General features: G+C 42.0%; 4 protein-coding genes across 13 annotated transcripts in view; 3 read left to right on the forward strand and 1 right to left on the reverse strand.

The window, feature by feature from the left end:
- Window positions 1-133: 133 nt before the first annotated feature.
- On the forward strand, window positions 134-4,884 carry zgc:101663 (alpha-1,3-mannosyl-glycoprotein 4-beta-N-acetylglucosaminyltransferase C). 3 transcript variants are annotated; one of them, XM_067525698.1, is made up of 6 exons: window positions 134-861; window positions 1,776-2,057; window positions 2,704-2,802; window positions 2,973-3,120; window positions 3,507-3,761; window positions 3,845-4,884. In XM_067525698.1, the coding sequence occupies exons 2-6, from the start codon at window positions 2,055-2,057 to the stop codon at window positions 4,747-4,749; spliced, it is 1,410 nt and encodes a 469-aa protein (XP_067381799.1). In that variant the 5' UTR covers window positions 134-861; window positions 1,776-2,054; the 3' UTR covers window positions 4,750-4,884. The 3 variants fall into 3 exon arrangements, with proteins under 3 accessions (XP_067381799.1, XP_067381801.1, XP_067381800.1); XM_067525700.1 differs by lacking the exon at window positions 1,776-2,057; XM_067525699.1 differs by lacking the exons at window positions 134-861; window positions 1,776-2,057 and adding an exon at window positions 2,195-2,355.
- Window positions 4,885-5,754: 870 nt separating this feature from the next.
- On the reverse strand, window positions 5,755-8,604 carry cfap126 (cilia and flagella associated protein 126). The gene is made up of 5 exons (XM_067525704.1): window positions 8,306-8,604; window positions 8,129-8,194; window positions 7,917-7,991; window positions 7,632-7,826; window positions 5,755-6,264 (listed from the first exon to the last, which is right to left on the reverse strand). The coding sequence occupies exons 1-5, from the start codon at window positions 8,330-8,332 to the stop codon at window positions 6,115-6,117; spliced, it is 513 nt and encodes a 170-aa protein (XP_067381805.1). The 5' UTR covers window positions 8,333-8,604; the 3' UTR covers window positions 5,755-6,114.
- Window positions 8,605-8,762: 158 nt separating this feature from the next.
- ccnq (cyclin Q) lies at window positions 8,763-14,085 on the forward strand. Its single transcript, XM_067525702.1, has 6 exons — window positions 8,763-8,901; window positions 9,070-9,241; window positions 9,617-9,800; window positions 10,163-10,295; window positions 10,703-10,921; window positions 13,568-14,085. Exons 2-6 carry the CDS (start codon window positions 9,106-9,108, stop codon window positions 13,655-13,657), a joined length of 762 nt encoding a protein of 253 aa, XP_067381803.1. The 5' UTR covers window positions 8,763-8,901; window positions 9,070-9,105; the 3' UTR covers window positions 13,658-14,085.
- A 7,022-nt stretch (window positions 14,086-21,107) lies between these two features.
- atp2b3b (ATPase plasma membrane Ca2+ transporting 3b) overlaps window positions 21,108-25,790 on the forward strand; it is a 43,350-nt gene continuing 38,667 nt past the window's right edge. For 4 of the 8 annotated variants that reach the window (XM_067527485.1, XM_067527491.1, XM_067527488.1 and 1 more), the window contains exon 1: window positions 21,109-21,671. The gene's annotated coding sequence lies outside the window, so the exon portion shown is untranslated. Of the gene's footprint in view, window positions 21,680-25,790 lie in introns of all 8 variants that reach the window. The other 4 variants (XM_067527487.1, XM_067527489.1, XR_010916393.1 and 1 more) reach the window with 3 other exon arrangements.

The following is a 25,790-nucleotide window of genomic DNA, read 5'->3' on the forward strand; positions in this document are numbered from 1 at the left end:
CAAACTCGTTTCTTAAACACAACAGTAAAACAGCTCCAGGCTGAGGTGCACTGGTAACGACGGCTGCAGTTGTTGAGCACATCTATGAAAGACCCCACACACATGCACACAGTATGTAAATGTCTGTTGAAGAAAACTTGTTAGTCTGCATATTTTGTTCAGGCTCTGAATTCAGTTGATTTGACAAGGGAATTTCTACAGAACAATATACGTGAGCCAACAAGAGAACATTCAGCAGAGAAGCAAACTTCAACATCATCAGGTTGTTTCACACTGGAGCCTCAATATGTAGATTTAAAAGTTCCATTGAGGTCGTTGTCGGCCTGAAGTGGGTCATATAGATGATTAGAGATAATATTAATCTAAAAACACATTCCACGGAGGAGACAGATTAAGTGTGGTCTCACTCATTTAATCAAGGGGCAGAGCTGGGCAGAGGCTCTATAAGCTGAAAGGCGTTGGAAACTGGAGGCCATCTTTACCAAGCCAGCGATATAAAATAAGATCAAACTCATAAACTGAGTTCTAGTAATAAAATATTTGGACCATCTCTGTCACGGGTTTGTTTGCTTCACGTCCACAGCAAGATGTTGGACGTCTGTCAACGGTGATGACACACGGGGTTCGTATGAAGCCGCTTCCACCTGGTGCTTTACGTTCACGCCCTCCCAGCGTGCAGCGTTTCTGGGTAAACAAGCGGTGGAGGCTAAAAGCGGCGAGGTTGCGGCAGCGCAGCTCGTTGGCTGCAGTGCCCCACAAGGCGAGTGTCAGTCCTCAGCTAGCGTCCGCGCCTTCTAAGTGGAGACCGGAGAGGTGCTGCCTGCAGACAGCGACGCTCCGCCGCCGCGCTGCTGACGGGAGGTGAGTGGACACTTTACCGGGACACACGGGCTACTTTTCCTCACGCAGTCACTTTATTCGCCCGCGTGTTGTACTTCAGGCCAACTTTTGTAGTTTTCGCTACTCGCCGCGGAGCTACATGCTGTTGACATGAGTTCATGTCGGCAGAAATGTGAACGACGTCTCGAGCGCCCTTCGCTAAGATCGCTCGCTTCCCTGAACTCCGATGTGGCGCAATTAGAGTTAACGAAACGTTCGTCGACGTAGTTACGTTCGCCGTTGGGAACCATGTTTACACAAATCCCTAACTTTAACCTTTAAAGCGACATTGAAAATTGTTTTATATGTTTAAATATGTGCGAATCCTACTCATGAGAACCGCTGCTCTCAGTCGCTAACCAGCCGTAACTTGATGTAACCTAATCCTCCAGCGTAGTAACTTATTCTCCAGTCGATAACATCACGCTTTTTTTTTTTTTTTTGTTTCTTTTTTGTGCTGAACTTAGGAAACTTCATAGTTTCGTCTTATGCAATTTGTTTGACGCGACCCATTTGAACACAGACACACCTGTCCTGGCCTGTAGACAATGGGACCCAGCGTGGCGGTGACATCGGCCGAACGTTGTTCAGATTTTGGAAATTAGCTGCGCAGCACCAAGTGTCAGTGTAGCTGAGCTGATTACAGTGGGAAAGTCCACATACGTAAATAATTGGTTTGAGCAATGGAGGCTCTGTGTGCTTCCAGACAGACTTGTTACGCATGTAGGATCGCGATTTTAACACAGTAAAAGTCCTTGTGGTCCAGTGCAGACAAAGCAGAGGAACTAGTCTATGGCTCAATATGAATATAACGGCTGGACGTTTATTACAGTCCTTAACCACAGTGATTGCACTGTACGTCCCCCCCCCCCCCCCCCCTTTTTTTTTTTTTTTAGTTTCTTCATCCACTAATGCATCTGGACATCAGAGAGCCAAGTACACAACAGCCATTGACAGTGTCAAGATTACTGAGAACTCTGATCAAGATACTTTTACCTTTGGCACACGGAAATGGAGGAAGCTCACAAGTAATAAATCCGGATATGGACTTGTTAAGAAATACCGTGATCAGAGTACATATAGCTTTTTTTTTTTTTCTGAAATAAAAGTCCAGCAGCAGCTTTCTGAACACGCTAAACAGGCCTGATCACAGCTGCAGCACTCGGGTCCACATAATGGTAAAGACCTAGTTTATTTAAGATGTCACGAGTCTCTTGTCAGATATTTTTTTTTATTTTTTATATATATGTGTCAGAATTGTTTGATACTAACAATTTTGGACTAAAAATATCCTTTGTCACAGCATCCCAGTGGAAGCACGGTCTAATTCAGCGTAATGCATCTATAGTATCTGCTGTCACTGATAACGTGGCACAAACGACTTGACATCTGTCTGCTTCACCATGTTTGAGCTGTGCTTTACAAGTGGCCAAGTCTTAGCATCTATGAAGTGCAAACACATTAGCAATAGCTATGGTATGTGCTGCTTTTATTTAATTTTTTGAAACCTAGCTTAACGGGGTGGACGAAACAATAGAAACACCTATCATAATGATTAAACAGATCAAGGGTTAGAGACAAGTTTGTTCTGTTAAGACCACAAGAACTTTTAAAATTGGAAATGTAGTAGACTGCAAAATGTGCCAAATCGGGCCAATCTAATCAAATAGTCACATCTAACTTGTTGCTTTGTCTGATCCCACTGAAACATTCATCAATAGCTGAAATATTTAACTAATTATAATTTATTTACTGTGCTGACTGAGTTACACACCGATTTGATATAGGGAATCTTCTGTGTGTGTTTGTGTGTGTGTCTCATAGGAGATGGGACGTTATTTAAAGAAGAAGAATATAGTTTTGGCAGTGGTGCTGCTTTTCGTGGGATTGTACTTTATTGGCCACCTGGACTTCCTCGTTGCTGTAAGTGCACACCTACATATGCAATGAGCAGTGCAAATTTCAGCTCGTACAACGCAACACTTCCTGCCTACAGCAAACACACATGGAGATGTACATCCAATTCAAGCATATTTCAAAGTGACGCTTTACTACATGCATATTCTAACAAGATATGCGCTTTTGTTTTGCAGGGCTCAAGGTCACGTGAACCAATTTCAAAGGAGCTGTCATGGCAGACGGAGAGGTTGGTTGGTAAGGACTCTTGGGTCGAACAAGGAGATTACCTGCCCCTCAACGTGTCCTATCAGCTGCTTGCTGGAGCCCCATCTACTCAACAGAGCAAGTGACACTTTGTCTCATGTTTTTAGATAGAGATGAATTGATCTGATCTAGTCAGTTAACAGGTTATGTTCGGTTATGAAATAATGGCCGCGCAAATTACGCAGTCATGTCAGCCTCCGGTTGTAAATCTAGATGAAGGATAATGTCAGTGCGCTTTTATTGTTGTAATTTGTATTGTAGACATACTGCATGATTAAGTATCAGTACTCAGATTGAAGTACACGCACTCATTCTGGACAAAAGCGTTGTCCGTGCGTCTCTACATCCTGTCATTAGTGCTACAAAAGAAGTGGAAAAAATGATTATAAACCTTTGATAATAGTAATTGGTTGTTTTGAATGATTAAAACCCACATCTTTCATGTTTCTGTGCTTATGTTTTAGGGTATTTATCTATTGGACTGTCCTCAATAAAGAGGACAAAGGGCAGCTATCTAATCCCCACCTTGCAGTCCCTTTTCTCCCAGTCGTCTCCTGAAGAGCGCTCCTCCATAGTGGTGGTCTTGCTGCTGGCAGATTTTGATGTCAGCTGGAGAATCGCTACAGTGAGAGAGATCAAAAGCAAATTTGCCTTAGAGCTGGAACAAGCCCAGTTGGTGGTCATCCATGTTTCTCAGGACCATTACCCTCCTATTACAGGTACAGCGCATGTGTGACCTTTCTACTGTACAAATTAATTTGTTGATGCTGTGAGATTGATGGTGTCTCTGGTTCTCCTGCAGGTCTAAAGAGGAACTTCAATGATGCTCCAGAGAGGGTATCATTTCGCTCAAAGCAGAACTTGGATTACTCCTTCCTGATTCACTATAGTGCCAGTCTTGGCCGGTATTACCTCCAGCTGGAGGATGACATCTCCTGCGCAAAAAACTTCTTCACTGCCATCAAGAGGCACATTGAGGAGCAAGATGCAAAGACCACCTGGTCAATGCTAGAGTTCTCCCCCCTTGGTTACATTGGGAAACTTTACAAATCAGCCCACCTTCCTCTACTGGCTCGATTCCTTTTCCTCTTCTACCAGGAAATGCCGTGCGACTGGTTGATGACTCATTTCCGAGAGCTGCTGACCCAGAAGGAGTCGATCATCCTCAAACCCTCGCTGTTCCAACACATGGGCACGTTCTCCTCTTTCAAAGGGACGTTCAATAAGCTGAAGGACAAGGACTTTGAAGAAGGGATTTACACCAATCCTTCAGCAGAAGTGTACTCTGACATGTCCACCTACCAAAAACACTTCCCCAAGCTGGCCTGGGATCCCGGGGAGGGATTCTTCTGGGGACGCTCCCCGGAAAAAGGAAATTACCTGACTGTGGTGTTCGCAGACCCGACAGTAGTGACGAGGATATATGTAGAAACTGGGTCAGGGAAGAAAGACCTCTTAGAATCGGCTCAGGTGGAGATAGGCCACGATGTGGTTACCACAGAGAAAGAGAAGACTTGTAAGCACTTCCAGCCATTGGGGGCATTTAAAAATGGTATGTTTGAGATTCAAGAGTTGGACAAAATGCATAGCTCTACCACTTCCTGTCTAAGAATACAGGTAACAGCCGGGCAGAAGGATTGGGTGATCATTTCAAAAATCAGGATCACAACAAAGCAGAGCAAACCTCCATCCCACGTGCCAGTGTGAATTTTTGTTTTATGTTTTTTCCTGCCAGATTATTTATTTTGATCTTCTGGAGTGTGTATGCAAATTTAACGTGGGACTTTTGTGCCTTGTTCAACTATTTAACTGTTAAATACATCATGAAAGTACTTTTTTTTTTTTTAAAAAAAACCTGTGTAAAATGACTGTCAATATGAAGAATGTTTACCAAGCTCTGAGCTAAATCATGTTGTCTACACTGTGCAAAAAATTGTGCGACAAGAAAATGACTCCCTAATGTATCATAGACAGTTTATTACACACTTGTGGTTGCTATTTGTATTGTTTTTAAATATTAAAGTGTGGAGGAGGGAATAACTCATTAAAATTCATGCGATTTCACAAGACCGGGATGGTCTGTGTTGTTGGCCAATGTCCTGTGGTTCATTTTAATATGGAAGACCAGGTTAGAGTGTAAGACCATATCCTCACTCACACACACACACACACACACACACACACACACACACACATTAGGATGTGCACTTCTAGAGCTTAATTCTGCCACAGTGATTGTTATCTCCATATTCATTACACTTGTAAATGGGGACAGTCTGTGCTATTGAAAAAGTCCGGTTCCCGATGGCCTACATATTTGGGCACTTGATTCTAATTTCACGGTCTGTGTTCCTGGAGGTGAGGCACGTGTCCACACAGTTTTCACAGCCTGTTCTGTATTCCTGCCAGCGTAGCGGTTGATTTTTCTCTCGTTTATTTACATGTTGTCAAACCTATCACAGAATTTGAGAGGCCACACAATCAAGCCACTTACTTACACTACACACCATGTAGTAACAGTCAAATTCTGTTTCCACAGAAGGGAAGAGAACAATCGCTTATTCTTTCGCGTTGTCTAATGAAACTGGAACTCTGGTCAGCTTGCAGAACAATAAGACATTCAGCCGATTAAAATCATAAGAGGTAGATGCCACAGAGCGAGAGGTGGGGAAAACAACTAGTCAAAAGTATCACAAGGAAAATGCTCAAAGATATTTTTGAATATTTTTTATTTAATTTTTTGTGATTACCATATCTATACATCTCATGATTCACGAGTTAGAAACCATTCCATTACACTCAACATAGTTAAAATAAGGATCTGGTGAAATTTCTCTTTCTAGATTTTTGTTTTCTTTTATTTATTTTATATTTCTCCATCTAAAGAGGATTAACTGAAGGTTATTGGTCTTGCTTTGTGTTGAACTTGCAGGATTATTGTGCTCTTTCAGACCCAGTGCTCACCGGTCTCACCATCCCGGCAGCACTACCTGTTCCCTCTTCAGTGGCATTCAAAGCCGGCTTCTCTTCAGCCTGGATCCGTGGCCTGTCGTTCCCAATAGCTTCAGTGGCTTATTTGCCCTCAGCGGGCTGAGGCACGGACTCAACCACAGCTGCCTGTGGGTCCTGGTTTTCGCCTGGAGTTCTCTCACCACCAGTGGCAGGACAACTCTGAGATGTAGGTTGGGCTTCAGCACCCTCCTGCTGCACATCCCCATTGGTCTGAGAGGTGTGAGAAATGGGAATTGGATACAGTGAATTTGTAAGCAGTAATTATGGTGAATAACAATGAAACTTTTGTAATCCTCTACTGCAATTCCTAACATCACGACACTTATTTTGATGAAAGCAGTAGTCAGCTCACTTAAGTAAAAGTAGAAGTAAGGCTGTGACATATACGTACAGCTCTAGTTTAGCTACAATTTGTTTTTAACATAAGAAAATTAGTGTTATTTACAATATGTAAACTCTCCTGACCTTTACCTCAATCAGGCCGGGGTTAAAAGGATGAATTGAGGCTGTAGCTCCAAAATAGGCCTCAGCAAGAGTGTGTTGAATGGCCTAATTCCAGAGGGAACAACATATTTCCTCTCTAGAAAATTACGTGGCATCACTCCAAAGAGCCATGTTCATTCAAGAATTAAAAATAGAGGACATGTTGGACACTGGCCGCCAATTAATTAGGATTCCTAATTACTTTCAACTTACAGTATCTGTGTTTGCTTTGAGTCCTCAAAAACAATTAAGGTTAAGTAAATCAAGAAGAAGTGTGGCTATTCTGTTGTTGTTTTTATATATATATATATATATATATATATATATATATATAAATAAACGTTTTAGCAGTTTAGGATTTTCCAAAAACTGATTACCTTTAAATCACAAAAATAACTTGATGTACATGTATTCTTGATTCTTAAAAACACTGGTAAGCTTGAGTAGTCAGACGCAGAAATGTCCTGTTGAGCAGCTTTTCTAATGTGACTTTATCATATCATCTGCTGACAAGCATCTACCATGACAAATATGATAACAGTGATGATCAAAATGTTGTGTAACAGTAGCAAATGAAGATAAATACAACACCCCACCCCACCACTACCAAGTAAAACTCAACAGTGACATTGAATTGTGTTCATACATTAACATAGTAAAACTTTCACTAATTTGCTTTACTAAACTGTAATTGCTTGAGTGCCTTAATTGATTTCAGCCCATTCATAATATTTTTAAATATTTATACGATGATAATGTTAAACCAGCATAATGCATTAACTTGACCAGCACTCGGTAGCACTTCAGCAAGTCGGATGTGCACCGAGGACATTGTGCAGCCTCTTCTCACGCAGGCTGATAAGAAATCACTGAGAGCATTTCCTGTCACTAAAACCCTGAGGACACAGGGAAAACCTCAGCTAATTTCCATTGGTTGTCAACAGAAACTCCAGCCTGCTCTAGGGCAGCTTAGGTTACAGTACTTATAAATACAAAAGGGTATCGAGCTTATTTGTGTTTTAAACCAGAAGGAGATCGTTCTGCGTGTCATCAGGTAAAGTCATTTGAAATCATTGGTGTTTGTGTGGCCTAACCTGATTGCCAACATCCTTATCTGTGTTTCTGCTGCCTCTCTGTGGCCGAGACTCGCCAGTGTGCTCTGGATCAAGGCCCCAGGACTTCAGTCTCTTGAGACCCTCCACAGAGCGAGCTGTGGGGTTAATGCGTTGGGCTGGAAGGTGAGCAGGTAGATCCCAGGTTCCCTTAAAGTCTGGCCATGCACTGCCCTTCTGTAGCATAATACAAAGACACGTCGACACACAATGGTAGCAAGTTCATTTTCAATACAGAGGGAAAACAAAGGTTTGAGGAGCTCTCACCTTCACTAGACCTGGGAGCAGATGTCCTCTGTCGTTGGCAATGAAGGTTGTGTGACCTACCTGTGCAGTGGGTCTCTGCGAAAACACACAGTAAGCTTCGTCACTCATCACATATTAAGATGACACTGCTACTCTTGGAACTACCAGGCAATGTTAAAAAACACAGTTCATGTAATACAACAGGTCAGGATGCTGATGTAACGGCAACTTACTACATGTTTGAAATGCTTAGGCTGATGCCAGTTCTGCAGCCTGTGCGCTATGAAGGCGCCGTCATACTGAGAACGGAAATTGGAAACTGGGTTATATGAGAATCTCTGGGAGAAACCAAGCAACATAATGATAATTCTCACGTTTTGTGGAATTTAAATGGCAGGGATTGAGGTTACCTGATTTGCCGAGTAACTGGAAGACATGTCTGCATCCGCCTACAGCCTCCGTCTCTTTTGTTGACTTGTTGCATAGCAACAAAACCAAAGTCTCTTGTTTTTCCCTTGTTGCCAAACAGGAACACAAAGAAAAACGCTCAGTTAACAATTCGTGTGTATACAATTACATTAAAGAAAAAAAAAAGATACAGGTCAAAGAAAGTGGATACCAGCCAACTTTCTACTATTTTTTATTTTACCGTGCGGATTCAATTTCGTGGGTTCAATTTGCTCCAAGGTGACTTCCCTAAACGCTTTTACTTTGGAAAATAAGACAGGAAGTGTTTGTGGAAGGTTAATTTAATAGGGACCGTGTTAAATTCGTGAAAAACGTTTCTTTTCTTTTTTTACACATCGTCTCCATTTATCTTGCGTACTAATAATGCCAAGTTTTGTCTTCCTTCTAGAAAAACATAGACTTTTACTTTGGAATTATTGACCGGAAGAGTGATTATTTTTCTTCCGGTAACTAACTTTTCCACGTATTCTGAAAGCATGCGAGACGACAGAATAAGAACATGGTTGTAAGATAGCAACAAACGGACTCAGACGTCCAGGTGGTTTATGGGTTCTCAGCTCTTGAGTTCCGTTCGCTTTCTGGTTGTTTTTATTCCCGTTAAAATGAAACTCTCGTGTCATGAGCTAGCTATCTTTCTCTAGTTAGCTAACGTTAGCTAGCTAACTGGTTCTTTCTGTCGACTCGCTTCTTTATGTTCCACTGTCAGACAACGTTTGAGTGTCCTGCTGCTGGTCCTTAGGCCATGGAGGGTCCGTCCACCACCCATGCGGGACCGCTGGAGCTGGCGGGCAGGAGCGACTCGACCGGGGACGCTGAGTCTGAGCCTTCCCGGGACATGAAAACACACTTTCGAGTCTGTCGCTTCATTATGGAGACAGGTAATGAACGAGGGATCTGTGTGTGTGTGTGTGTGTGTGTGTGTGTGTGTGTGTGTGTGTGTGTCCTGTGGATAAAAACACGTTTTTTTGTTAAGCAAGAGAGAAAATCTGAGCCTTTTTCTGATAAACTTAGCTTATCAAGTTACCAGGTCCAATGCTGTTACTTCTGACCCGGTTCCCCAAATGGACTCGATTGACTCGTCATTTTGATATAGTCAATTTAAAACGACTTATTGTTTAAAACCATCTGAGATTGCACTTAATTTTCTAAAGTTCATATAGTTGCACTGCTGGAAATTCAGCAGAAATGCAAGAATACTAGAAGAATACTGGATAGTTACAGAGTTCACCCCTGCTCCCTTCTTCCGTGCTCAGGAGTGAAGCTGGGTATGCGCTCGGTGCCCGTGGCCTCGGCGTGCGTGTTGTACCACCGTTTCTTCGAACATGTCAGCATTCGTGCGTATGAACCTTATCTGGTGGCCATGAGCTGTGTGTACCTTGCTGGCAAAGTTGAGGAGCAGCACATGAGGACGCGGGACATCATCAACGTGAGCCACAGGTAATACGCTCGGTCGAGAGTAGCACCGCCCGCAATATACACTATATATTCAAATTAGTTTAAAAATATATTGAAATAGTTGGTTAAGTTGAGTGTCTTTTATGAAATTCATCTGCAATGGTTTCATGTAATAAAAATGCTTTATTAAGTCGTTTTATCAGTTATTTACAATCATTTGTTAATCAGTTCATTCGGTCAGTTTTTATATGTGACCTAAATATAGAGTACAGCAGGGCATTTTGAAAAGAGCAAAACTTTGTTTTTTATCAACTTTTTTTTTTAGTTTCTCAAATGTGTGCTTGTCATCTTGAATGTTCTCCACATCCCCTCCCACCTTCCCCCTCTCTGTTCCTCCCTCGCAGGTACTTCAACAGTGGCAGTGCTCCTCTAGAATGTGACAGGGAGTTCTGGGACCTGAGGGACAGCGTCGTGCAGTGTGAGCTCCTCATCCTCCGACAGCTCAACTTCCATGTCTCCATTGAACACCCTCACAAGGTGTGTGTGTGTGTGTGTGTGTGTGTGTGTGTGTACGTACACATGTGCCTATTCCTGTCCCCCCGTTTAGCAGTGATCCTCCTTGTCTGTCTCTGTTGCCATCTGATGTTGTCCCAGTGTGTATGTATACAGATTTTCTGGGCTGGAGAGGTGTTATTTAAATATATTGAAACTGCTTTATCATTTGATCTCATCTATTGCATTCAGTAATGAAGGAATAATTTATCAATCAGGTTAATATTGTCTAGTGAAGAAGACAAAAAAGTCAATCAGCATATTTTTATTTAGCATTGACTTACTGATCACCCCTCTGCTCTTTAAAAACAAATTTAATAGCAGTTTTTTTCACTCACCGAATAGGTAATTGTCATTACTTTAGTTTATTGTGTTTTCATTTTCTCTTTCAGTATTTACTCCACTATCTGTTGTCTGTGAAATCGCTGGTGAACCGCCACGCTTGGTCTCGAACCCCCATTGCTGAGACTTCCTGGGCCTTGCTTAGAGACTGTTACCATGGAGCCATGTGCATCCGCCACAAACCCCAACACATCGCCATAGCAACACTGTACCTGGCTCTAAACAGCTATGGAGTGGACCTGCCTGTCGGCGAGAAAGAGTGGTGGCAGGTGTGTGTTTGCCTCAAATTGTTCATAATTACAGACTGAAAAAGAAGTGCTGAATGAAACAGTGCATGAGTGCGTGTGAATATAACAAAGGAAGCAAACGAAGTATGGGCAGTTAATCATTCAAAGAAAATTGAATCCAAAGGTGAATTATAAACAATAAAAACTGTAAGAATTTTACTTAGCACTCTAAATAGAAGCACACAAGCAGTGATATATTTATGAAACCTGCAAATACTATACAGCAGGTTGCTGCCATCCACTTGGTGTACTTTAATAAATGATTAGCAGCATGATGCCATTAATACAGCAAATTTTGCTATATAGTATCATTTTTCATTGCCCCAAACCAGATGGTCAAACTTTGATGCTTTACTTTGACCCATTCTCGAATGTGGTGATGCTCAGTTTTTGTTTTTTTTTTAACAATTTTGATAGGTGTTCATTCAGTGAAAGTTTGTTGATGATATAGCTGTGATGCTCTTAATTTGTACTGAGCTATAAGTGTTTTTATTATTTTGGGCCACCTGATTTCTGTCAATGATTCTAGGCTAAATACAAACACTTTAGACATTGTGCCATGAATAGGCTTGATTTCATTTAATTTAAATTTATTTATTTATTTATTTATTTTCAGAAAGACAGATTTTGAATGAGATATTACATCAGGTTCTGAAATGGGTATTATGGCTATTTTTGTCTCATCTTAAAATACTATATAAATACCGAGTGCATTTTAGTGCTTAGATTTCTTTAAGTCCATCTTTACAATCAGCCCTGATTGCTTTTTAAGCCATTAAGATAAAATGTGTGTTGTTTATGAGCCCCCCTACTCTGAATGGTTGGACATTCACCCCCAGCCAACGGAAGCACAGCTCAATGAATAATGCATATTCTCTCACGCTATGGCTGAATATACATAATGACAGCTGCTGGAGATGTAGATAGAGTGAGACTGTAGTTATATAATGATCTGTAAACTGGGTGTTTTGTTTCAGAAGAACAATTCAACAGGACATCTCAGAATCAAAAAAGCAACAGTTATTCTTTAACTGTAGCAGAAAGAAGAGAAAATCACTCTGTGCTTGGTTTAAGAAAAGCTTTTATTTTACTTGTTTTCAGATCCACTGTCACACAGAAAGTACTTCAAAGATTGTTCTGGTCACGATCTATTAATATTTCCTGCTATGTATAGAAATTATTGGTAGGCAGGACACAATGGCTTTCAACAACAAACGCATTTTTGTTCTGTATTATTTCCATTCAGTCCTGCGCAAGGCTAAAAATTGCATCCATCACAAATTATCATAATGCAGCATATTTCCATGGTTTACATTTGTTTAAAATGTCAAGCAATACTTTTTTTTTTACAGAAATCATTAGGAAACGTAATCCCAGCTGGATAATTGAATAATGAATTGGCTTTGTACAGATAAATGCAGAGCTTCTATTTATCAAAGCGAGTGCTTCCTGTATGTGCAGTGAAGAACAGTTACAAGCTGGTCTGAGCACAGTTCACATACAAAATGTAGGTTAGAATAAATGAATAATAATGAAGAAAACATGTGCATATGTTAGTTATTTGACATTTTAAACATATTCAAACATGCAGACACAGAAAAGAACAAAACATGCTGTGCCAGCAGTGGTAACTGTGTGTCCTATAATTATTTGGACAGTGTGTATATGGGCAAATATCAAATCCAAGCCAATTAAAGTCACAACATAACTTGAGTTCAACCGACAGCTGATCCAGCTGAGCTGCATTCAGAAACAGACATGGCTTCGGTTGATGGTTTAGAGGAAAGGATGTCTCATTTCTCTACATACATTGTATATTTGTTTTTTTCTTTCTCCTTGCATCTTCAGTGGGTCTGACTAAGATACAAGCAGACGATAAAAGTGGAGGATATTTATTTAAGGGAATTGAGATGCACCTAATAATTTCAGTTCTACGTCAATGTTTACAGCAAAAGAAGAATAATGATGATAATAATAATAAGTTGATGGAAGTTTTTAAATCTATACACGTGCAGGAAAGTTGGAAAGATATGTCAGTTATTCAACCACTCAAACTCCCAGATTTTAGATGAACTCCTTGTGGACTTCAGGCATGCAGGCAGTTTTATTTGCCCAGGATGTGCAGTGTGGATTTCTGCCTCTAAAACATTTATATAAAAAAACAGCAGCTTTCAAAGAACAAAGTCTTCATTGTTTTTGTCTCACAGTTAGTAGAATTTTAAAGATTTGAAAAACTTAGATTGGTCTACAAAGGTTCTATTATGGTACAACAGACTGGGTCAGTTCCCTTGGGCTGGTCCTGCAGCTTTTAACCCACCTTTATCATCCAGCTCCAGCCAGTCTTCAAAGTGCCTCTTGTCCGTGGTAAGTATTAATTGAATGGTTGTGACATTTACATTTTTCCATTCTCAAACAATTTCACAAATGAAGTCTCTTTTGTTATAGCTTGGATTTTATAAGTCTCTAAATCCAAATGCAAATGTGAAAAAGTCCGGATTTGTCAAGGTTTTCTGCTTCAGTCCTCAAGGCGACAAAATCTAGGTCGTTCGAAATGGTGCGTGGACCTTTGATGTCCACTGTTTATTGAGGCCAGGTGTGGAGCTGAAGTGTGTGCATGTGTCTCTGTAGGTGCTGTGTGACCACATGACCAAAGCAGACATCGACGCCGTGATCTCGGACCTGCTTCAACTCTACGACATAGAGGCAAAGTGTATCTAAAGAACACACTGTGTGAGATTTGCCCAGGGAAGACACGGGATAACTGCTTTGTGTGTGTGTTTACCTGTTTCTTGTTTCTGTGTGGCATGAATGTGTGTGTGTTTGCCTGTGTTATTCTCGGCATGTAAGTGTTGGGGTTCAGGTGCGTTTGTGTACATGTGTCCCTGTGTGTGTGTGTTTTGGGCGTGTGTGTGAGAGAAGAACACTTTGTATTGCCCTAGTTAGTCTGTGAGCTGTGACAAAAAACACACACCTGCACTACCGATTCCTGCCCCCTTGGGGAGACATTTCTTGCTTTCTGAACCCTTCAGTCCTGTAGAATACTGACAAGCACTGGAATAATCTCATCGGTTCCAGGTATCTCAGAAACATTTCAGCCTTCAGCACCAATGAGCTCGTCAGACTCCTAACATAACATGTTTTACTTATTAAATCCATACAGGGGTATTTTTTTAGGAAAATCTAAAGTTCACCACCCAGTTGTAAATAATTCAGACAATGATGCCAACAAATCAATGATAATACACGGTTATAATGACATCAGTTAGATAGGATGATAACATTTCTTGATCGGGATACAACTGACTGATAATAAATATGTAGCTGAAGTGATATTTTGAATAATTAGACTTTAGAGCACTGTTGCATGAATATACATATATATACAAGGGAAATTGGATTTTCTACATTGGATACCAGTAATTGTCCTTTGAAGATACACACTGAATCCTGATATTGTGTGTTATTATAAAAAGCATTTATTCACATGCAAATGCAATTATTAACTAATTGGCCTATTTTAGTGTTAATAAATGGTGTTCAGGAAAGCAGGATGCTTAGCAGCTCGAGTGCTGCCCTTTCCAGAAATCTGTTCATTAATTAGTTAGCAATTATTGACCAAGGAGATGAAAAACATGTGTTAGGGGATCTGCTGAACATATACGATTATCTTTTTCTGCTTTCAAAAATGATGTAGGTTTAGTTGGGGACTGTGGATTTTTCCAAACGAACTCCACAGACTCTGTAGTGTCGGTGTAGTCTAGGATATGTGTGACAGTCTTTGACGGCTTATTGCTCTGTGCCATAGAGCACTCTGTTAGAAATAATATTGCCATGAGCACACACACTGTAGTAAGCCACAACATTAAATTCAACTTTTTTAAAATTGTATTTATTTATTTTTAGGTTAATATTTTTTACAGTTCAGGTGGGTAATGAGAACCGATGAAGGTACATAAAATCAATACAAGATTCCTTACCAGTTTATTCGGGCAGAGCGACTGTTTCCTGTTAAATATTTTGCGTTGTTTGTATTGTTGAATGAACTGTTGAACTTCCTCTTTCTTACTGTATTCAAGTAGTAGTTAAAGAGTGAGATGAAGATTTTTTTTTTTTTTTTGATACCCGTATTCCAAATATACGTTGCGGCAGCTGTGAGGCAGAGAAGCCATTAGCCAGCATTTGAAGGCTCTTCGGCTTTGCTACACGTTTAAAAAAAAAATCCTCACTAGTAAAGTGATAAGATGCAGTCATCTATTGTGTACTTCTAGAAGCTACATGCCATGAATGCATTTTTCTATATTTTATTGGACATGATTCTTTGCTTCTTGTGTGACTAGAATAACAGTGTATACGCACATATGTAAAGGTTGTTAAGAAAGTTGAGGTACCTTTTTTATTTGATGGTATTTACTTTCACTCCACTGAAATTCAAAGGGAAGCATTGTACTTTTTAATCCACTACATTTATTTGGCCCTTCCGGTTACTTTGCATATTCCCAGTATAAATTCACTAGTGTTTAAAGTACATTGTTATTGGAGTACTTGCATCTTTGTTCTTGTACCACCTCTGCAAATGCATGTACGTGCCCGATGTGGTTTTTGGTTATTTTCTCGCCTCTTGACTCATTTTTGTGTGTCTCACATACACATACAAAAGTGAATAAACAAATCACATTTTTGGTAGTGGTCTCTTTTGTTTACAATAGGAAAAACATAGAACGTCAGCAGACGTATTCTTTCAGCCTGAGGTTCATTTGTGGATAAACTCAAAATGAGCATAAAACCGTGCAGCAGCCCAGGGCTGAAAGCTCATCGCCCAGAGGAAGCCCAGCTTTGTAATAAGATTGCTCTAAGTGGCGTGTAAAATCATCGTGAGTGTTCAGGTGACGTAAGGACACCCTGTCCTGATTTTTAATAGAACACTTTGGGGGGAATGTGAAGTGAAAGAAATGTAACACTGCCATCTGCATGAGTTATGAAAACTCTTGCCATCACTGCTGTTTACCATCAAAAAACATTTGATTTTTGCTCTGCCTGTCTGCTAAGATGCTGTGAATACTGTTAAATCTTGCTTTAATTTCCTGCTCTTTGCAGTACAAAGCTTCTCAGCTGGTATTTTTAGAAGTAGAGTACTTTGGCTTGCTTACCTTTTTTGTATTTATCTTGTAAAATCAGGTCTGCGTGATTCAAGTGTGTACATGTATCCAGGATAAAGAAGTCACAGTCACATGATCAGCACTGACACATCTGAGCCTCTTTCTGTCTTTTCCTCTCTTTCCCTTCTTGCTCTCCTCATGCATCCTGCTTCTCTTCACGGGACAAGAGACATTGCGTGCATCCCAATACCATCACGTGTCAGACAATATTCCTCGTCCTGACACATTCTCTCCCTTCTCATCTGTCACTTTTCCCCCAGTTACTGTGTTTCCTCTCACTTGTGTACTGTAGCCACTATGGAAGAATTTGGCTTGGCCACCTTTAAAAATAATCTTTCTTATTCTTTTCATAATTCCTTACCCATCCATCACTCCTTCCCTCTTAATTCTGTCTCACCTCCGTTCTGATTCTTCCTCTCCCTTTCAATCCTCCTCCTCCCTCTATCTCCCTAATGTTATATTAATAATGGAGAAGGTGCGTGTGCAGCCAGACTCCATGAATTAACCATAAGATGGGAAGGAGTACTGAGGGAAGCAGTGGGGAAAAAGGGAGTGACATGGACGGATGAGAGGTGGAGAGGGGAATATAAGGAATGGAGGGAGGGGTTGAATGGCAAGTAAGGGAGGGGAGCTCATCTTTGTATCGCGGTTCAGCACATCTCTCCAGTCTGCTCTGATCGCCACTCCTCTGTGCCTCTGATCTGCTTACACATCATTTCAGCCTTTGCTGTGGGCTTGAAGGGATGTCAGAAGGTCACACACATGACCAGCTGTGTGTGTGTGTGTGTGTGTGTGTGTGTGTGTGTCTCCGTGCGCATGTATGTTTACACTAAAATGACAGTTCGGGATGTCAATGTTATATCAGCCCTGCAGTCTAGGAGCTGAGTGCCCTTGAACTGATAAAAGCTCTGCAGCCTTCAGTCTCAAACCTATTAGACATCCAGCAAATGCTCCTAAACACTCTAAATGCCTAATGCATAGACAATAGATTTGATAGAGCAAGTTGAGTGTGTGTGTATGTGTGTGCCTGTGCGTGCATGTGTATGCTCTTAGCATTGAAGGGTGCAGCAAAAAGAGCAGGCTGCATGATTCATCATCCATATAAACAGTGAGATAAAAAGATGGATGGGTCAGCAGACAGACAACGCTGTCAAACCATCAGTCAGAAGTATATCCAGAGCTTTCATGGTGCAGCCTTTCTAAACAGCAACATAAATACAAACACGGTTGGATGTTGGCAGCTTTAAAACCCCTGAACACTTGATGGTTCCGTATCTTCTTTGTTGCATCAGATATTATGCAAATAAAGAGAAAATTCAGAAAAGATTTTATAAGTCAACAAGAGTCTACAACAATGGCTGTGGCTCTGTGCTCTGTGCTAAATACAGCGTATATTTCCACGCTCACTGCCTCAGTTGAGAGCGTTAGCATGCTAACTGTTGCTAATTAGCAATAAACACTAAGTACAGCTGTGAATGTGAATCGGTTCTACGTGTACGTGCTCACAAAATGCTGTACAGATTAAACTTTTAACCTGATGATGAGGCCGACTAAAAGTGATTAAGATGCATCCCGTTCTATCCGTGCTCGCATGGATTACCGAACAGCCATACGGTGCACAGGTCCAGAGGCGCGAAACGTCAGGGGGGGGCCAGAGCCTCTGAAGCCACGGGTCACATCCCTTGTTTGAAAGGGCTCAAAAACGGACCCAAAATGGCTGAAATCAAGCACAAAACACCCAAAAGCAAAAGTAGACATAAAAATGACGACGGAGAGAAATTAACTAGCAACAGACACAAAATGACCAAATCCTGGCACAAAATGACCTAAAACAAATGTGAAATTACCACAAACAGACTCAAAGTGACTAAAAGACACTCGAACATGGCTTAGTCACACCCACAGATGTCACCATCATGGCAGGGCATCTGCAGCCTTTGCACATTTTCACAGCGATCCGTGTGATACTCGTTGAGATACAGTATTTCCTTCTATGCTGATGCCGTGGGGCAACATCTCCATCCCTACAGCCACAAGGCTGCCGCGATTAAAAACCCAGCACCGATGAAAACTAATCTGCTTCATCAGGTGCAGTGTGGGTTGATCAGATTTGACTGACAGTAGCCTGACGTCATGGCATCGGGCTTTTCTAACTGAGCCCAAGCAAAAGGTCTAAAGTGAGGTGACTGAAAATGTATGGTTTCATATCTTCTATATGACAAGAATTCATATGTAAATAAAGCTCAAAAACAATTTCAGAAGCTAACAGGAGCTAATAATCAGAATTTTAATATACCAGTATATTAATCTCCACCTTACTGCTTTAGTTTAGTTGATTTAATTAGTTAATTGACCATTAATTAAATAAACAATGCAATCATTAATTTACTATAACGTTACCAGTTTCAGTAGACATTTCTGAAGAGATCATTGGCTTCACTGGCCACTTTATTAGGTACACCTGCACGATCTAATGCAATCCAATACCCGTGGCTCTGTCGTGAATTTTACTTTGACCAGCTCATTTCTAGGCTTTTAGGTTGAAGCTGTCAAAAAGGTGCAAATTATACTATGTCAGAAGAGGTGGTTCTTATCTTTTGCCCGCTCTATTTTAAACAAATGAGGTGGCTAAAACATTAGACGCACCTCTTTTTATAATACACTCCAGTATGAGTCCACTACCCACTACGACCTCAGTAAAAAGGAGAGTAGACTTATCAGTCCGACCTATGACTTATTCGAACCTTAATACATCGAGTTAACACTTGGACCACACCCACTGCAGCACGTTGCGAGGTGATTGGCTGATTCATTCAACTTGTTTGGGCATGATGACAAACAACAGCTAATATTTCTTCACATTTTTCATGTCGTTGTCTCAATGTTATATTAATGTTAATGTTGGTTTTAATTGGTGTGAATGTCTCCCAGCAGACGTCCCATCATGCAAAGTTTAAGACAGAACACGCTTCAGAGACTGCTTGGTAGTTTGAAGAACATATTCATGAAGGACACTTCCTGCGTGATTTTAGTGTATATTAAATTGTTGATTTACACAATAATAAGAAGATTGCTAACTATGAGAAAGGGCAGTGCTGAATTCAGTGCCCACCTGCAACCCACACACTCAGCACTAACACTGATTTTGGGGGAAGAGTGCACATTTTTGTAGTAGTCAGTTAACTTTAAATAGCAAATACATATAGATTTTGGAGTAAACCTACTTGCATTTGTTAAGTAATCTTAAAATGTGAAAGTTAGTTTGCTCTAAAACCGTATGTATTTGTGATTTTATATAGATTTGCAACTCAGCCTGAATTTGAATTTCACACTTTGCTCGGACTGTATTTCAATTAAAGTCAATTTACAGTGTACAGTGCACTTACACACTGCAGCACACACTAGTACAAACAGTGTCATAATAAATACCCGAACCCTTAAAGTCCAAGGATTCTCTGTGATAAACTGTAACTGAGTAAAGATCTGGGCGAGGTCATGGAGGTCTTAGAGGATTAGGTGGATTTCCAAGACGAGGGTTTTGAAATAACTGTGACAATAATAAACCATATTAGTGCTCTTCTACAAAGGAAGTATGTCACATCTTTTCTGTGTGTGCCTCTGGGAGATGGTGTAAAATAAGAGGAGATAAGAGGAGGGGAAGATAAAAATCAGCAACAAACTAAAAAGGTGTGTGTGCGCGCACATGGACAGACAAGTCTGTGGTCTGTCTCCGTGCAGTGTGGAGAATATCTATTAATAAGTTCATCTGATTCATCTATAAATACATTTCTCCTCTTTCTCCTCACACTGGCTCACTGCATAACAAGCTTTGACTGCATTCGGTTTGGTTTAGTTATGCGTGTGGATGTGGGGCCACCAATGTGTGCACGTGTGTGTGTGTGTGTGTATGAATCATGTGTGCTATCTTTTAGCCCAGTGGACGACGTCTTGGGCCTGTGGTTTGTTTGATTGAACAGAGCAGTAGATGAAGGCTCTGCTGTGTCTAAACACATCTGTCAACACTGGCTTGATTCCTCTGTGAAGCAGCCATGTGGTCTCATAGAGACCCCCCCACCCCCGCTATTAGCTAGTAAATGCAGTGTTTTTGCACTTTACGTCATAGAGCTATACAAGTCAATTATAGCAAGTACAGTTAGTTTGACATTTGCTCTGTGGCACTATGTGTGTTTAGTGGCTAAACCAACCTGAGTCTCTTTCTGAAATGCAAAACTAATTTACTCCTGCGCCCCCAGAGGACATTTTTCAAAAATTGTGCTGTACTTAATGTTATATAAGTTTATATACTTGAGTAATAGTTATTAATTGAGGATTTTATGTAGTTGAATATAGAATGTTTTGCTTCTTTATACTTTATTATGTCTTTTATTAATTGGATGTAGATGAGTTACACAAAACTTTTTGTGTTCTGAAGTACTAACTTGTCTCTTTCTGCTCATTTATTGAGGCTTTTAGACTGTTTTTCATTTCTCGTCACCTTTTGGTAGTTGTGATATTTTTTCTTTTTGCTTTTGTATCTTTGGGTTCATACTGTTTGTCCTAATTATCTCTGGTCCTTTGTGTACATGTGTCAATTTAATGTCATTTTTGTTTAGTGTAATTTGTGTGTCTTTTGGTTGTTTTATGTAAAAAAAAAAAAAAATTCTGTTTGCTTAATAATAATACAAATGCCTTATTATTATTATTATTATTATTATTACTATAGTATACTTGTTATTAATTAAAATGTTTTTCTGTTAATTCCTACAGATTTTTTTTATCGATTAATTTACTAATCACATATATTTACTGTTGAGTAAAAATATATTTTTTGTAATATTTCAGGTCACGTTTGTGATCATTTGTAATTTTCACAGCTCTTGATGAACAGTATATACAGTTGTCTCTTCCTACACAAAGAGCGTACGCTGCGGTGTGTGTGGTGGCGTCATCACGCAGTAGGTGGGTGGTGACGTGTAGAGACCCCCCCCCCCCCCTCTCTTGGTGCCTCTCGCGGATGCTGCGACCGAGCTCCTGTCCGCGCGGGCTCTCGCAGCAGCTCAGCCCCTCCTCCTCCTCCTCCTCCTCCAGAGATGTCGCACGAGCTTCTCCTCTCTCCGCGGCGCTTCTTTTCTTTTCTCTTTTCTTTCTCCTCCAGAGCCCCGCACAGTTAACTGAATTCGTTCACATTGGCATCTCTCCCCGCTGCTGCAAGAAGCCAGCCCTCATCCAAGCGCACGGACCCCCCACCCCTACCCCCCACCATCACCGAGGTGTTTAAACCCTCAACCTGGTGCATCCTCTCTCTCTCTCTCTCTCTCTCTCTCTCTCTCTCTCTCCTCCGCCGCCGCAGAACTCCGCCAATCAACGTCAGGTGACCGCGCGGAGCGGAATATTCATCAGCACCGTCGTCGTCTTTCATCCCTCCACTCCTTCGGACTCCAGGCAACCGGAGCTGCCCCCGCTGTGTCCTCTCATCCGGTCTGGGTTATTCTCCGCTTCACGCTCACGCAGATTACCGGGGATTCTGCCTCCCCACCCGCGCGCTGATGCTGATGTCCTTGAGCTTGGCCTGCACGGTGAGTCGGTGAGTCCGTGCGTGCTCGCGTGCGTGACTGTTATCCCGAGCGCTCGAGCGCCGTTTTCCTTAGGGATGATGTGTTGCTCGCGCTGTGATTCATTAATAGCATGTCGGGATGTTTGGTCCGGACGTGCAGACCGAGGAGCACGGCCTCCTGTGCCGTGTCTCCTGTCAGGCCTTACCCAGCTGTGATAACAGCCTATACAGCAGTGCATACCATAATACCCTGGCAAATAGCGTTATGACATTAGGAGGGAGTGAGTGTGTGTGTGTGCGCGCGCGCGCGTTGAATGTGCTTGCGCGTGCAAGCAGGGCTAATGATACACATCCATCCATCCCTTCGTGTCCTGTTTCAGTGGATGAAGTGCTGCAATCCCACATTTTCACCCAGCAGCATGTGCTATTTTGCCGCTTGCCTCCTGCTTTTCCCGGGCGCTGCTATGTACCAGGCTGTAGGCGATTAGGGATCAATTGCGTTGTTTGTCGCACCTGCGGCGCTGAGCTGCGGGGGTGTCGGTTTGATCTGCTAACCATCTCTGGCTGGAGGAATCTTTAGTAGTCGCCCGGCCTAGGGTGGGAGTGAGTTGGGGAGAGTGGGCCGGCTGTGGCCGGCCGGTAACCTTGCAGAGGGACAGAGGAGAGGCAAGTGGCGCACCACAGGCTGCACTTTCTCTCCCGTCATTTTTAGGCCCACGGTGAACTGTCTGCTTTCATCAGGACCTCTCTTGTTGCCGTACATGTGTTGGGGATGAGAATGGACAGGGGGGTAAAGCTCAGGCACGTCTGAAGGTGACCAGGAAAGGTCATTTTGTTTGGGAAACATGCTGTTGCATGGGGCCATTCCTGCATAGAAGTGCACAGTCTTACTGGCAGTTACCAGCTGGATTAAGTGTGTGTGTGTGTGTGTGTGTGTGTGTGTGTGGCTTTAGTTGGATAATGGCTCGTCTGGGATGGACATAGGACTGTGAGCGTGAGAGCGTGTGATCATTCATGTGTGTGTGAGATGTAAGAGACACAGATACCGTCACACTGGACATCAGCCAGTCTCAGTTGTGTCATTGTTTCCTCTTTTTTTTGCTTTCATCCCACACACACGCCCTTCCCTCGTCAAACTTTTACCCCGTCCCCGTCCTCGTCCTCACCAGAACCATCCGGTTGCCTTGCTGTGCTCCACTATAATGCAGATATCTGTGGCCTGTTGGCGGCCCACCTTTAATGGCTCAAGCCACCGACTGTGTTGAATTCTAAGTGTGCTATTCCCACTGGGAATTACAGAAGTGTGTGCCTGGCACCGAGCCAGGGATGGCAGGCAGCAGCCCAGATGCAAGGGCCCAGCCAGAGGTGACCCTTCAGATGCCTGTTGTAAAGTAGGACTGCAGCTGCACAGGTGGACTGCAGGACAGACAAAACACTGACAACACGGAGCAGTGATGTGAGCACGCTCACCTCGCACACAGGTGCAGATAGGAACACATGAGCGCACACACTTGTTCAGTCAGATGTGCTCAGGTTCCTGTTTATGCAGCCTGGGTTTCCCCATCCAGCACTCACAGACCCAGGGTTCACAAAGCATACGTGGCTCTGCTGGCCGACAATGCTCCCTTGTCTTCCTCACTCTGTACCCTTCTCAACTTTTTTGCCTCCAGGCTAAGGACTAAATACCTCAGGGTCTTTCTTAAAATAAAAAAATAAAAATAAAAAAATAAAAAACAATTCCCCGAGGGAAGCTGCAGGAAAAAGCAGGGCTAGCATTCAGAATAAATGGGCAGGCTGCTGAACATTGTAGTGACCTTTTGTCTGACTCTTTCCGTGTTCAAACACATTTTCAGCCAGAACACGAATCACACACGCACACACTCTCCAGCACCATCGTGTGTGACACATTTGTGCATGTGTGTGTGTCATGACAGAGATCATGTAAGTAATGTCTCTAGGCATCAGTGTTAGTGTCCTACCGTGGTTAGTGTACATTCATGATGCTTGCATGCTGTGGCGTGTGTGTATGTGAGAGTTAGGAGTGCGGAACAAACAAGTGTTCCCTTTTCTTTTCAATTTATGTAACACAGGTTCATATGTGCGTACATATGCACACTGCACTGTACACATCAAAGCTCCGAAACAAACGCCGTCGGAGTTAGTTGCAGTAGTTGGGAGGCTGAACAGAAGAGCTTTTCTTCTTGCGCGAGCGTTATAAAATCAGACAGAATCAGTGAGTAAGAGACCGGGGCTGCGAAGAAAATGTGCGACTGGCTGAGTAAATAAATGATTGCAGTAACAGGAAGCAGATAGAGGAACAAATTAGGGGAATCAGGAGTGAGGGGAAGGAGGAAGGTAAAATAATAACAAGCGAGGAGACACCAGAAGACAAGGCACGAAAAGAAAGAGGTTAAAGCTGTTCAGACAGAAACGTAGAAGAGCATGCAAATAAGAAAAGATGGGGGGGAGGGGGGGGAGGGGGGGGCTTCAAAGGCAGCACAGGGTGACTCAGTCATAAACTAACGCTCTCAGTCAGGATAGAGAGGAGAGCGAAAAGGCAGGAAGATGCAAGAAGCGGGAGGGAGTGGAGGCAGAGAGAAGAGGGAGGAGGAGGAAAAGGAATCAATAAGCTCCAACGATGTGTTTTTTATTTAATCCTCATCCTGAGGAAACCTGAATATGATGTGGCGTGTGTGATGCTTGGAATATTTCGTTTCAGCCAGGGTTAGTCGATCATACGGGACGAAGCTTCGTCTCAGTCCGTGAGGCTGTACTGTAGGTGGTGCTGAGTGCTACCGCTGTCAGATTTATTTTAATTAAATCAGTTGTGGAAATGAGTTCAAATCAGTGATTAGACATTGTTTTCTTTTCATTCACTGGATTCAACAAGGGCGGCTTACAAGGGTCTCTTTCTGATTAGGACGAACAAACTGAACCTGCCAAAATCCTGCCTTTATGGTGTGTGTCCAGGCAGGTTGTGGATGCACTGCAAGCACCTGTTTTAAAGTAAGATGACTTGAGGTTACTTAAAGCAAACAAGCTGGTTATAGCTGTTATTCTTTTTTTTTTTTTTTTTTATCAACAAATGGCTGGAAAAGACCAAAGTCAACAATGATGGCAGCCTACTAGCAAGTGTTTCTCTGTGCCAATGAGCTCCACTGTGTCCAACACTATTAGAAAGACAGCCACACTGTAGAATGAACGCACCCAGTACAGTTTATTTTGACTCAGACATACGCCAGCTTACCGCCACAAATACTCACCAGAGAAACAAGTGTGTATTAGTCCACAGCTAAAAATAGTCCTTCACAAAGTCATTACATGCTCCCGTTTGAGTTACAGTTGGTAGGAACGACAGTGGCTTTTTTTAAAAAAAAAAAAGGAAAGTAGTCTTTCGAAATGTTTAATGGGACCATCAGGAAGCGATAGGTTTGAGACTGTGAGCCACAGAAGGGGTAGAGAATCAGAAAACAAAGGATTTACAGCCACACTGTTGGTTTTGCTTTGTGACATTAAGGACAATAGAGATAAACACCCTCCTGCAACAGTTTACTCGGGAAATGATCTAATGCTAATGTAGTGAAGTCAATCTAAAGCATTTTCTAGCTTTTGTTTTTGCGAATATCATCGTGCGCATATTCTTAGTGGATGAAGGGGAAAATGTAAATGTTGAAAACAGGTCTGGTGGCATTTATTGACGCGAAGACATTAGGGGATGAGACCTTTATTTTAAAGGAATGTTCAAAGCTGTTCTAAAAAAAACTGTCCCTATATTAACAACTAGATGAAATGACAACACGCAAAGTGAAAGGTGTTTGGGTTGATGAGCCAACAGGAGATGATCGACAACTCTGCGTTTCCTCTGACCTCTTTGGGGCGTTTCAGCACCTTCTAAATAATTGTTTTGGTTTTGTTGCTCAGATCTGACTCCCTGCTCTCGTGGTCGGTGGCTAAAAAGCTTAAAAATAAACGGACGCTACCTGTCCGGCAACAAAACAGCAGGCCGTCAAAGTTACTGATTAGCCCAGATATTTGTCTCAGGAGTTTGTCTTTTGGCTGAAATCACCCTTAGTAGCATGAAGTGAAAACCATCTACATAAATAAGTGGAAAAACAGAGCAGGGCTATGATGGTGATGCCAT

Source organism: Channa argus, chromosome 13, assembly GCF_033026475.1.
Source record: "Channa argus isolate prfri chromosome 13, Channa argus male v1.0, whole genome shotgun sequence".
NCBI classification, from domain to species: Eukaryota; Metazoa; Chordata; class Actinopteri; order Anabantiformes; family Channidae; genus Channa; species Channa argus.